General features: G+C 40.9%; 1 protein-coding gene and 1 long non-coding RNA gene across 4 annotated transcripts in view; one reads left to right on the top strand and one right to left on the bottom strand.

The window, feature by feature from the left end:
* TMEM87B (transmembrane protein 87B) overlaps positions 1-5,301 on the top strand; it is a 57,716-nt gene extending 52,415 nt beyond the window's left edge. For both annotated transcript variants that reach the window (XM_066377739.1, XM_066377737.1), the window contains exons 18-19: positions 2,296-2,326; positions 3,712-5,301. In XM_066377739.1, the coding sequence (XP_066233836.1) occupies positions 2,296-2,326; positions 3,712-3,771 (91 nt within the window). In that variant the 3' untranslated portion in view covers positions 3,772-5,301. The remainder of the gene's footprint in view (positions 1-2,295; positions 2,327-3,711) is intronic.
* Positions 5,302-6,867: 1,566 nt separating this feature from the next.
* Positions 6,868-13,117, bottom strand: part of LOC136400666 (uncharacterized) — a 36,149-nt gene continuing 29,899 nt past the window's right edge. Inside the window, exons 2-4 of one of the 2 annotated variants that reach the window (XR_010750348.1) lie at positions 10,665-10,835; positions 9,134-9,259; positions 6,868-7,590 (exon numbers count right to left, since the gene is read on the bottom strand). This is a non-coding gene — a long non-coding RNA (uncharacterized lncRNA). The remainder of the gene's footprint in view (positions 7,591-9,133; positions 9,260-10,664; positions 10,836-13,117) is intronic. The other variant, XR_010750349.1, reaches the window with a different exon arrangement.

Genomic DNA, 13,117 nt, shown 5'->3' with positions numbered 1-13,117 from the left:
AACCTATCAGAACTGGCATTTATTTCTGCTAACATATATCCTAGTTACTTACATTTGTAGTGTTTGGGAAATGCTGAAGCCCACAGATAGTGTGTGGTTTTGTTTGCAGTCTTTAGGGATTTCATGGTTTTTTGAGCAACGGTGTGTGGAGAGATTCAGCTTATGTGGCAAACATTATCTTCCTGATTTGGCAACTCATTACTAAGTACGTTGAAAGGAAATCATTTCCCTAGACCCCCCACTCGGTGGAAAGCAGTGGGGCTTTGTGTCTTAGGAAGTCATCACTCTATTCCTTCTTCCTACAAATAGAAATATCTGCTTGAATTCAAAAATTCCTTTGGACTACAAAAGACTGAATTATCTCATATGTTCTCATGAACAATTTATGTGAAATGAGTAGAGCTATATAGTCTAAATTAGTTCCCAGCATTTTAGATTCTTGGGAATTTGTGTGTTCACTTCTGAAAACTAATAAGAATTTAGCATAGTGCTCCCCAAAATTAGTGGATACTTTACATAGCAAGTGTGGAAGTTAGACTTTGTACACAGAGAACCCTTTTTTATACATCTATAAAAATGAAACAAAAATTTTGTTAAGTCCTAGGACATTTTAAACATGATGAATAACCATGTGATCTGGTGCATTATGACATATTCATATGTATTCATCTTTATTATGTCTTTTGCTTATCTCTGTTTGGCCTAAAAGTCATCTTAGCGTTGTTCACCTTCCTCTTCACTGCACCAAATACATCTTAATAGGTTTTAAATAGTTACTTGCCTAATGGACCCATTTTTGAGGTAGCTAGTGTTTATTTGTGAACAAGGTGCTAAGCGCCCGGTGACTGTCCTCATCCTCTTGGGGTCTGGTTCATGTTTCCTGGAGGCTGTCTTCTCCCCTGGATTTTCCTCAGTAGTGTTGTTCTAAACAAGCTCCTTCTCACATCAGTTAGTTTCCCAGTCTCTTCCTTCCGCTGTCGCCAGGGACTGCATGCATCCTTGGCTGTGTGTGGATGGGACTTGCACAACCCTCAGGTGCTCCTTCAAAGCTCTCTCACACAGCAACGCTACACTTGTCTTTTTATCATATTGTCTTTCCCAAGCAAAGGCTGAGTTATATAATTTTTTTCTCTCTTTAGTACCCTCTGTTGGTTTATGCCCAGTCAATGATAATAAAGACATGGGAATTAAAAAAATACCTAATTCCATAAATACCACCTTCTATAATGTTTGCTCATCCCTCTTTTTAAAATATGTATATATTTTTAATAAAATTGTGTACATAGAGGGTGTACAACATGATTTAATATATAGATACATAGTGAAATGATGACTACAGTCTAGCTTGTTCATTCCCAAGTTTTCACTGAAGCATGTGGTTTTTCAGGTTAGACAGCACATCGCCACTCAGATACTTGTCCGTCTAGTCAAAGAAAAAAAATAGCAGGGCTTAGAAAGTAGATATGTGGTGCCTGACCTGTGGTCGTGCAGTGGATTAAATGCCGACCTGGAACGCTGAGGTCGCCAGTTCGAAACCCTGGACTTGCCTGATCAAGGCACATATGGGAGTTTATGCTTCTTGCTCTTGCCCCCTTCTCTCTCTCTACTTTCTAAAAAAAAAAAAAATGAGGAACAAAAAGAAAGTAGATAGTAGATATGTAGTTGGAATCAGTGTGTTTGGAATCACTTGTTTGTGTGGTTTAGTCATTGATATGCCTTCGGCACATTAGCCTCCTGTATTACTGGGCTCTCTTTGTTTCTATTCTTGTTGTTTCCATTTTGAAGTCACCCTTATTTTCATGTTTTAGTTAATTTTTTTGAGTACAGCACACACTTTTGAAAGTGTACAAATTCTAAATAACTATAGCTCAGTGAATTTTTAATATGAGCATGCTCACATAACCAGCACCCAGATCATAAAGTAGAACATGGCCCGTCCTAGAACCACCTTGTTTTCTTCCCAAGTCATGACCTCACTTTCTTAAAGGTGCTGCTATCCTGACATCTGTACCTGTAGATTACTTGTATTAGTTTTTAAATTTTTATCCCTCAATCGGTCATACCTTTTGGGAGCTGTATAATATTCCATTGTATGAATATACCAGTTTTCCTGTTTGGGAGTATTCAGAACAATACTGCTATAAAAGTTCTCCGTGTCTCTTGATGAGCCCAGCCATTCATCGCTGTGGCAGTGTCTGTCCAGGAGAACACCTGCTGGGGTGTAGGATTTGCTCATACCAAAGCCTAACTTATACCAGCCTTTGACTAACATTGTCATTTTTCCTTTTCTTTCAGAGCTCTTCCAGTGTTAGTAGATTCAGATGAGGTAAATATAGTTTTGCTAACTTCCTTGGGGTTGTTATTTTCACAAAGTGAAAATGCATTTCAGAAAAGAATTTTGAAACTACTTTTTAAAGCAGTTGCAGATTGAGCAGGTTGAAAGACACTGCGTTGATTTGTGGGTAAAGTTGAAAGGGACTGGGTTTTCATTTAAAACAGGAGCAAGATAAATGCTTGTTGGGGTAAAAGAGGGGAAGAACTATTTTATGAGTCTGATTTTCAAATGTCATATATATAGGTAGTGTTTAGAAGTTGGTGGTTTGTCTAAATTAATCTCAGACTTGTAGATATTTTGTTGGGTTGTTAGAGTTTCTAAGTGATTTCCATTTACTACAAAAATTTGAATAGAGGATGTGAATTTAGGAAGGTTTTTTTGGGGAAAATAGTTCTGGATCATCTGGACATTGGAAAATGGCACAGGACAGTCAGGAGGCTGAAGTGAAGAGGTGCAGGAGGGCTGCATGCATGAGCATGGGCTATGTGCCGAGGAGCCAAGGGCAGTAGGCGGTGCTGAAGGGGAACTCGCATGGCAGCTGTAGAATGAGGGAAGCTGCAGTCTGCTCACTGAAAGGCAAGGGCAGTGACTGGGCCAGCCTGGTGACTGACTGCCATGGAATGGGGAGTCTGAGAGGCTGTAGAGCAGTGGTCCCTAACCTTTTTTGGGCCACGGACCGGTTTAATGTCAGAAAATATTTTCATAGTCCGGCCTTTAGCGTGGGACAGATAAATGTATCATGTGACCAAGACAAGCGTCAAGAGTGTCTTAGATGTAACAGAGGGAATCTGGTCATTTTAAAAAAATTAAACATCGTTCAGACTTAAATATAAATAAAACAGAAATAATGTAAGTATTCTTTCTCTGCGGACCAGTACCAAATGGCCCACGGACCGGTACCGGTCTGCGGCCTGGGGGTTGGGGACCACTGCTGTAGAGTACATGTACTTGGATACAAAAGTCACACTTCAGGATTTCTAACTCTACCATGGAATGATTCTTAAAAGGACAGTTATAGTATTCATTTGCTAAATCGTTCATTTATAGTTTAGAAGTACATTAATTGCTAAAATGAGGCCAATTCCCAGATGAACTCCTGTCCCTGCCTTTCCCTGGTGACATTGAACTCAAGATGTGTTCTAGCTAGTGGGGCGTTAACATTTCCTGAACTTCTCAGCAGGTAATTGACTATACATACTGGGAAATGTGCGTTATGTGATTTCATTTTCTGCATCTAATATTTCTTTGTATACTGTTGAACATACTTAATTCCTCACCAAAATTATGACTCTTGATTGATGAGAGAATTTTGTTAGGTTCTGGAAGAAGCATCAACATTTGAATGAGTTCTTTCTTTCTTTTTTTTTTTTTTAAAGGAAATCATGACCAGATCTGAAATGGCAGAAAAAATGTTCTCTTCAGAAAAGATGATGTGATTGGAACCATATACATGAACCTAGTTCATGGTGACAGACTCCCCAGGACTAACCGAGGTCATGCAACAAGTTTTTATTATCTTGGAAATCTATGTATTAAAGTTAAGAATTCAGGTGGTAGATGGGTTCTACACTCTTTTTAAGCTGGCTCTTGAATGTCAGTTTAATAGCCACTAAATTGGCTGAACTTGGAAGTAATCTTGAGAAAAGTATTACCCAAATACCCTGAGCTGATGGGTGGCAGACCTGTGGACTGGGTTGTCTCTTTTTTCTGGAAAATATGGCAATTTCAGATATAAAGTTTTTTTTGTTTTGTTTTTACATAAACACTCCCAGTGTTCTTTCACTGACCATTGAGGTATTTGAAGCGTGGTCAGACACTCTTCATCTCTTGGGGTATAGTCAGTAGATGCAATAATGATTCCCTTTGACTTTTATACAGAAATAATTGGATAATCAGTAGAACAAGTTAATGTTGGGACATAAGATTTTGATGTGGCTCAGTGCTGTGTGTGTGAGTGCAAACATTGGCACAAAGCTCTGTCATTATCACCGTGTACATCAAATCATGGATGTCTTCACTCTCTGAGCTTAGTGGACACAAGTATGTGGAGAGAGAGGGCCTTGAAGGTCACTTCCAAAGATTTACTCTGCCACTGTCCCCTCACTCAGGCTGTATGTGCATATATTGCTTCCTGAGTCTGCTTGGGGCAGGTGGTGGATTCCTCCCTGTCTGCCTCCCCGGAGTAGGTCCTCTTGGCAAGCTGCTGGCCTTGGAGGACACTAGGACCTTATCTCTTATGTAATCTTGGCATATTTGATTTCATAACAAAACATACTTAAGGCCCCGGCCAGTTGCCTCAGTGGTAGAGTGTCTGCCCAGCATGTGGAAGTCCCGGGTTCAATTCCCGGTCAGGGCACACAGGAGAAGCGCCTCTCTGCTTCTCCACCCTTCCCCCTCTCCTTCCCCTCTCTCTCTTTTCCCCTCCCGCAGCCAAGGCTCCATTGGAGCAAAGTTGACCGGGATGCTGAGGACAGCTCCATCGCCTCCACCTCAGGCGCTAGAATGGCTCCGGCCTCAACCTAGCAACGCCCCAGATGGGCAGAGCATCACCCCCTTGGTGGGCATGCCGAGTGGATCCTGGTTGGGTACATCCAGGAGTCTGTCTGACTGCCTCCCCGCTTCTAACTTGGGAAAAAAACCAAACAAACATTCTTAACTGCACTGCTAATCTTATAATTAATTTCTTAATACATTATTTTATTTCATTATAATAATGTGATTTGAAATTTTTTGTTTTAACTTTGTTTTTAAATGCAGAGCATTCTAAACTTGAAAGGCAGTTGAAAATATTGATGGGAATGTGAATGTTTGCTACTTTCATGACCAAAGATGCAGGGCAAGTGGACATTTAGAGTAGGAATTAAAGTTAAATTGTGTATCTTTCTTAGAAGGAGTTCTAACCTTGTGAAGAATGATTTCAGAGAATTTTGACTGAGAAGCATTAAAGTCTTCACCAGTAAAAACACTTAAGTGCCCTGGCCGGTTGGCTCAGCGGTAGAGCGTCGGCCTAGCGTGCGGAGGACCCGGGTTCGATTCCCGGCCAGGGCACATAGGAGAAGCGCCCATTTGCTTCTCCACCCCTCCGCCGCGCTTTCCTCTCTGTCTCTCTCTTCCCCTCCCGCAGCCAAGGCTCCATTGGAGCAAAGATGGCCCGGGCGCTGGGCATGGCTCTGTGGCCTCTGCCTCAGGCGCTAGAGTGGCTCTGGTCGCAATATGGCGACGCCCAGGATGGGCAGAGCATCGCCCCCTGGGGGGCAGAGCACCGCCCCTGGTGGGCGTGCCGGGTGGATCCCGGTCGGGCGCATGCGGGAGTCTGTCTGACTGTCACTCCCTGTTTCCAGCTTCAGAAAAATGAAAAAGAAAAAAAAAAAAAAAAAAAAAAACACTTAAGTATAACCTTTCATTTTTTTCATTGTGAAGATACAAAACAAAATTTTTTCAAAAAAGTTTTTTGGAATTTATTTATTTTTGTATTTTTCTGAAGTAAGAAGCGGGGAGGCAGAGAGACTCCTGCATGCACCTGACCGGGATCCACCTGGCATGCCCACTAGGGGGTGATGCTCTGCCCATCTGGGCCATTGCTCCGTTGCAACCAGAGCCATTCTAGCACCTGAGGTGGAGGCCATGGAGCCGTCCTCAGCTTCCGGGCCAACTTTGCTCCAATGGAGCCTTGGCAGCAGGAGGGGAAGAGAGAGAGAGAGAGAGAGAGAGAGAGAGAGAGAGAGAGAGAGAGAGAGAGAAAGGAGCGGGGGAAGGGTAGAGAAGCAGATGGGCTCTTCTCCTGTGTGCCCTGGCCAGGAATCAAATCTGGGACTTCCACATGCCAGGCCAACACTCTACCACTAAGCCAACCAGCCAAGGCCCTGGAATTTATTTCTTATTTACCTATTTCACAAAGTCTAGTGAAAAATACTTATTTCTAGTAGTAATGTCTCTTGAAAGATACTTTCAGATTTATTTTCAGTTGGGAATATTAAATAGTGTTGTACTTACTAAATAGGATATGGTGGTCAAGATAGTGTCACTCTGGGACATGCTTCCTAGAAAAGGGTGTCCAGTTTACAGTGTGAGCTGTGTTCCTTTCTCAGTGTCTGCCACAGTCCTGGGCGCCACCCTGTGCATTGCCCAGCCTCTGTGACCTTTTTGGTTTTGTTGTGTTTAGCCCTCAGCTCAGGTCGTTTTTTACCTGGAGGTGACCACTGTCCTCTTATTCCTAAAATTTTTATCCACTGCCTGGATTTTGAGACAGATTCACCCCCACTGTGGCTGAGGTTTGAATGTAGAATCCTGGACATCCAGCCTGTAGGAGCTGCCAGCTTGTGGCCAGGTAGTAGAACGGATGGTCATTGAGGGACAAGAAACGGCCTCCAACGTAACCTCAGCAGGGTTCATAAAAACCCACTTTCTGCCTCTGGAAAAGGAAATGCTGGCACCTGGGTGGCTTAACTGCAGGCTGAAAGGCAGGCTTCCCTCGTCACCCAGAAAAGGTAGGGTTCCCTTCTGATAGCCTGTCAGAATTTTTCTTCAAAGGGCATGATGCCCTGTGTCTGTTAGTGTCAGTGATCATTGTGTCCTCTGCTGATGCCATGTGACCTGAATTTTTTGAGGATTCCTATGCAGGGCCTTCTGAGCCTCACATAAAAAGGAGGGAAGCCCTAGGGTGGAGTGTAGTTTACACGAAGGACATGGGGAGAGTAACAGCCAGAGCCACAGGGCAGCTGTCATCCTGCTTCTGCATGGCCCAGAAACGGGTCATCCAGCTCAGATGAATCTACTCTTAGGATGCTGTCAAGATAGGTCTTCCTATTAATGAAGGGGTCTGGGAGAAGAGTCCAGTTTTGTTTTTCTAGCATTTTGCAATTCATATTAGATTTATATGATGTGTGAAATTTGCTCAAGAGGGAATTTTCATGATTTGAGTTAAATTAGTATTAGTATCTGCTTTAAAGAATAGTTAAGTTTGTTTCATTCAAAAAATAAGAAAATATAGATGAATATGTGAATTTTTAAAAAATACTTTATTTATTGGTTTTACAAAGACAGGAGAGAAAGGGGAGCATGGAATGGGAAGTATCAACTCATAGTTGCTTCATGTTAGTTATTCATTGCTTGCTTGTTGTATGTGCCTTGACCAGGGCAGCCCAAGGTTTCGAACCAGCAACCTTGGCATTCCAGGCCAAAGGTTTATCCACTGCACCACCACAGGCCAGGCAGAATATGTGAATTTTTAAGGCTGAGATGTTTCTATACTTTGCCTGTAAAGAAAATAATTTTTTTATTTCTTCCATATACTATAAAGAATATTGACTTTCCTCCTGTAAAATATGGTGCATTATGTTTGCACTACTAGAATGTCAAGACTGAAAGTATAAAAAACATACATAAAGGTTGATTTTTATATCCTTTTTTAAAAAGGGGTCTGAGTCTGTTGTGCTGGGCTACACAGAACTGGTTTAAAGTTATGATTTTATGCTAGATTTATAAGTCACTGGTCTTGGTACTGTGTCTTTGTATGATAAACAGCATGCAATAAGCAGTACAAAGCAACAGGCTTTATACTAATGATTAAAGTCCTAAACATGCCAAATGTATGTAAGTGACAAATGAAACTTTTAAGGAAGTATACATTGTAATACAGGAGCTTACTACACACTAAGGAACCACTTTAGAACTAGGAAACGTATTGGGGGAGAAAGTTTAGGGGCTTAAGAAGTTATATTTTTCTATTTTAAAAGGTTAAATTATTGTATCCTTTGGAAGAAGTTGCTTTGGATGTAGGATAAAACTATTTCAAAGATTTTTGTTTGAAAAAAATTGATGTATTTTGTGCCTTAATATTTGTTCTGACTTTTAATAAATTGCTTTTTGAAGTTTTGTATGACTAATTCTTCATAATATCTATTAGTCCTGGATTATATAAATCTACAGAAAATGTAGGCTCTAATTGATGGCAGGACATAAAATTTTTTAAAGAGGTGTCATATCTAATTAGCAAACATGGAAAAATGTTCAACCTTAGTGGTAATCAAAAAAATGCAAAATAAAAGATGGGGAAATTTCTAGAAATTAAATTGACCTAAGTTTATACTATTATATATTTGTAAAATCCTTTTGCTTTCAAAGTCTGATGAAATGAGCACATTAATGATGGTAATGTAATTGATTCAGTCTTTGTGAAAAGAAGTTCAACGATGTGCTTATAATCTGTGAATAATGCCAATTCTGATGTTTTAAAAATGATTCAAAATATAGAATAAGGCTTCTGCACAAAAATGCTTATTATAGCATTTTTTACAGATAAAATTAGAAATCAAATGTCAACAATAGAGTAGAAAGTAACTTACAGTTTAACCCAGGGGTCCCCAAACTGTTTACATAGGGGGCCAGTTCACTGTCCCTCAGACCATTAGAGGGCCGGACTATAAAAAAAACTATGAACAAATCCCTATGCACACTGCACATATCTTATTTTAAAATAAAAAAAACAAAACAGGAACAAATACAATATTTAAAATAAAGAACAAGTAAATTTAAATCAACAAACTGACCAGTATTTCAATGGGAACTATGGGCCTGCTTTTGGCTAATGAGATGGTCAATGTGCTCCTCTCACTGACCACCAGTGAAAGAGGTGCCCCTTCCGGAAGTGCAGTGGGGGCCGGATAAATGCCCTCAGGGGGCCGCATGCGGCCTGCGGGCTATAGTTTGGGGACCCCTGGTTTAACCAGCTACTTTGTGGAATACTCTGCAACCTTTAAATTATTATGAAGACTGTACAATACACAGAAAAATACTTACTGTAAGTAATATGATACAAAGTCATATGTGAAATGTTTTCCATGTAAACAGGAAGAATTTAGTGGAAATGCCTCACTATGACACCTGTGACTAGTTGTTTAGGTTCAGCTCGGCTGTGGTCACAACCTGATCACATTTCAGTAGTAGTTAAGACAGAAAAAAGATGTTTCTTAGGATGTGCAGTTCTGGGGGGCAGGGAAATCCCCCCCCCCCAGCCAGAGTCCCTCAGGTACCCAAGATTTATTTCCCTCTATTGGCCACCATCTCCTGGGCCTGTAACCTGCATCCCTCCAGCAGAAGGGGACAGTTGATCTATCCTGGGGGTTTTGTGGAGCTCAGCCTGTAAGTGACGCACATCCCTTCTCAACATATTCCATTGGCAAAAACTTAGTCACGTGGCCACACCAGACTGCCATTTAACCTGGGAATGTCAACAGCTCTGCACCTGCCTGCTATTCTAGTTCTGTGGAAGGAGAGAATGGATTTGGATGGACAACCCATGACTTCTACCACAGGTTATTTTGTGACAGTGGACTAGGGGAGACTTAAAAGCCTATATCTTCCTGATTTTCTTAGGTAATATTGAGAAATAATTCCATAAAAAGTGATGATACCATAACTAGGCTATATATCAGAAACTCTAGAAACAAGCATGATCTCAGATCACAGCCTAATCCATTAATGAATAAAATCCATCCTGTCCCAAGTAGATGGACACAAGAGTTCTTCGTGGAAATTCTGCCGGCATTGGAGGTGGCCAAGGTGGGTATTCTCAGAGGAAAAGCATGGTCTGTTGGAATAATAGTGATGGTAACTTAGGGAGTGCTTAGTGCCAGGCTTTGTTAACCATTGTGGGCTCATGGTACCAATATGATAGGTCAGCCAGTGAGTTTATAGATAAGGATACACAGTGGTTAAATAATTTGCCCGTGGTCACCCTTCTGGCAAGTGACAAGCTGGTATAATACTGCTGGAAGCATCCTTGAAGAGTTGTCAAAGTCCCGAGAATGAGGGAGTTTCATTTAATAAATATGTGTTTGCTTGTTAGAGAATTAAGTAAGATAATACGTCTCAAGTACCTGCTACACAATCTTTCAAAAGATAGCCAAGGTTATTATGAAAGGGGCAGCAGTGGCTGTCAGGTGCTGCTGAGATGGGTGGAACATAGGCTGCCAGGTAAAATACAAATGAATGAAGTTACTGAAGGGGCAGGTTTGGTGCCCCTTAAGTACACCTAAATTCCTACTAACATAAGCTGACAAGGTACTCAATTCAGATATAAATGTTTTCTTTAAAACATTTCAGGAAAGTAGTAAGAAAGTTTATGTACAGGAAAGATTTTCAACACTTCCCAGCTGATGGTGCCAAAGTAACATTTCTGAAGAGATCTATTTTTAACATCTTGTCTCTATTTCATTTTAAAAACTTATAAATTTACATTTAATTCCTAAAATGCCATTAAAAGAATTTAGAGATGAAAATAAAAATCCCAAATGTACACAGAGTACCACCATCCTAGCAAAACACTTACCTTTTGGGTATAGTTCCAGTCTCCCTCACAATTAGAACATGAAAGCTGGAGGGGGCCTCTGAGATCATCTTACAGATGAGAAAATGGGCACCCACAAAGCTTCTTTGGCCCCAGGTCCCTCAGGCCAGAGTTGACATCTGTCTCCTAGGTTGCTCTTCTCACCTCTGGATCCTTGGGGTCAGAGGGGGAGGTGGAGGTACTATGTGAGGGCTGAGTGCACAGCCAAACTTGAAATACATGGTATATGCTTTGGTTATCCCTTGTTACATCATCTTAGGTGACTATTGTCTTTCAATCTAGCCTCCAAATTCTATTTCTCCATAAATCTAATTCTGATTCTCTGCTGCTTAATTGATAAGTGGAGATTTCTTTAGGACAAAGTAGAATCCAGAGAGTTAGGGATAGTGTCTATTTTTAGCACTATGACCATTACTGATGATAAGACCATCTATTCCATATTATTTTCTTTTCCATTAAAAAACAAAAACAAACAAAAAACTTTGGGTATTAGTATATCTTCTTCCAAATAATTATTTCAGACATGTATATTGGGAGAATGAGCAAGTTGGCCTTTTCATTAACTATGAAATTGCTTTATTTTTTTATTTTTTTATTTTATTTTTATTTTTTTCATTTTTCTGAAGCTGGAAACAGGGAGAGACAGTCAGACAGACTCCCGCATGCGCCCGACGGGGATCCACCCGGCACGCCCACCATGGGGCGACGCTCTGCCCACCAGGGGGCGATGCTCTGCCCATCCTGGGCATCGCCATGTTGCGACCAGAGCCACTCTAGCACCTGGGGCAGAGGCCACAGAGCCATCCCCAGCGCCCGGGCCATCTTTGCTCCAATGGAGCCTTGGCTGCGGGAGGGGAAGAGAGAGACAGAGAGGAAAGCGTGGCGGAGGGGTGGAGAAGCAAATGGGCGCTTCTCCTGTGTGCCCTGGCCGGGAATCAAACCCGGGTCCTCCGCACGCTAGGCCGACGCTCTACCGCTGAGCCAACCGGCCAGGGCTGAAATTGCTTTTTAAAGAATGAACTTACTATATAATGCATTTGTGGATTTCAAGTTCTGACAATGAAGAAGTACCTTCTATTGTATCAATCTGCCCCATAGACAGCTCTATACAAAATTAAAATAACTAGTTGAAGATATTGAAGAGAGACAAAAAGCAGGAAGACACTGAAAGGTACTGAACACTTATGGAAGGGAACTGCACTGGATGGATTTCCCATTTTTATGATTTATTAACTGATAGCAGGCTATAGTTTGTGCCAAGTGGGGAGATAAAAACCAGATCTAAAACTTGCTATCTTGTTGAACTGGAAGACAGAGGTTAGAAGAACCACAGCAGCTGGAAGGAAAGTGAAAGAATTACTAATGAGAAAACCAAAGAAGGAAAGCACAACATTCTGCCTATAAACCTCCCAATTCACTGAACCATGTGTATGTGGTACAGACTCCACACACCCATCTAAAGCTGAAAATGGGAAGCTGAGATTTCTGCTAATAGGAGAAATAGTTTATATTGAGCCCAACCATGTAAGCTTCCTGCTTAAAAAATAATTGGGGGAGTAACAAAAAAATGGGGGACTAAGGACCTCTGAAAGTTTGTCCTTTCATAAAAATCATAAAAACCTCATAAAAACTTTCAAAATTCTCCTTTTTAGAACTCTAGAAACAAACCAGCCTTGCTATAACTTAAGGAGTATTTACTCAGGAAAAATGCATTTTAGTAAGAACGCCATACTTGATTATGTTTTAATTTGCCCTACTCCCTTACCTGGAATGCCAATTCAGTAGTAGAAAATGCCATTATTTCACTTGTCTAGTGCTTCCTTGGAAAACCCACTAAAAACAAACAAAAAAACCCAACTTGTCTTTATTTGACCCGGGTGAGAGCTTGCCCAGTACTAAAAGCCTCTCCTTTGTTGTTAAAAAACATTTGCAGACAAGTGTTTCAATACTGCAGCTGCCTGAGGTAACAACAATTGAGACAAATGGACTAACCAATAAAACTTGAAAAGATAATGAAAGGAATGATTTGGAAACATTGAAAAATATTAGCATATTTCTAGGAATCTAAAAACCTACATGCATGCATAGAGCTCTATGTATTTTCAGTAAAGACAGCAGGAAGTAGGAGGTGAAGTCTAAGGCAGAGTTGCAACCCAACACATACACACACACACTGGCAGGCACCAGGAGATAAATTGGTTCCAAGAGTAAGGAAATCAATAATTAGCTGACTAGTAGATAACTGGGTAGAAACTTCCATAGTCACTATGTATTACAAATAATACAGACTTTACAGAATTAGTTCAAAGAAATCAACAAACTATCACAATGAGGAATGATATCAAAAAGCTCTGGGAGTGGAGAGGATCTGGTTTTAAGAGTTGCCATGTTGGTGGCAAGATTGCAATGGAGTAGGCAGACATACCAACATCCAC

Source organism: Saccopteryx leptura, chromosome 3 (assembly GCF_036850995.1).
Source record: "Saccopteryx leptura isolate mSacLep1 chromosome 3, mSacLep1_pri_phased_curated, whole genome shotgun sequence".
In the NCBI taxonomy this organism is placed as follows: Eukaryota; Metazoa; Chordata; class Mammalia; order Chiroptera; family Emballonuridae; genus Saccopteryx; species Saccopteryx leptura.
This window is presented reverse-complemented; position numbering and strand designations above follow the sequence as displayed.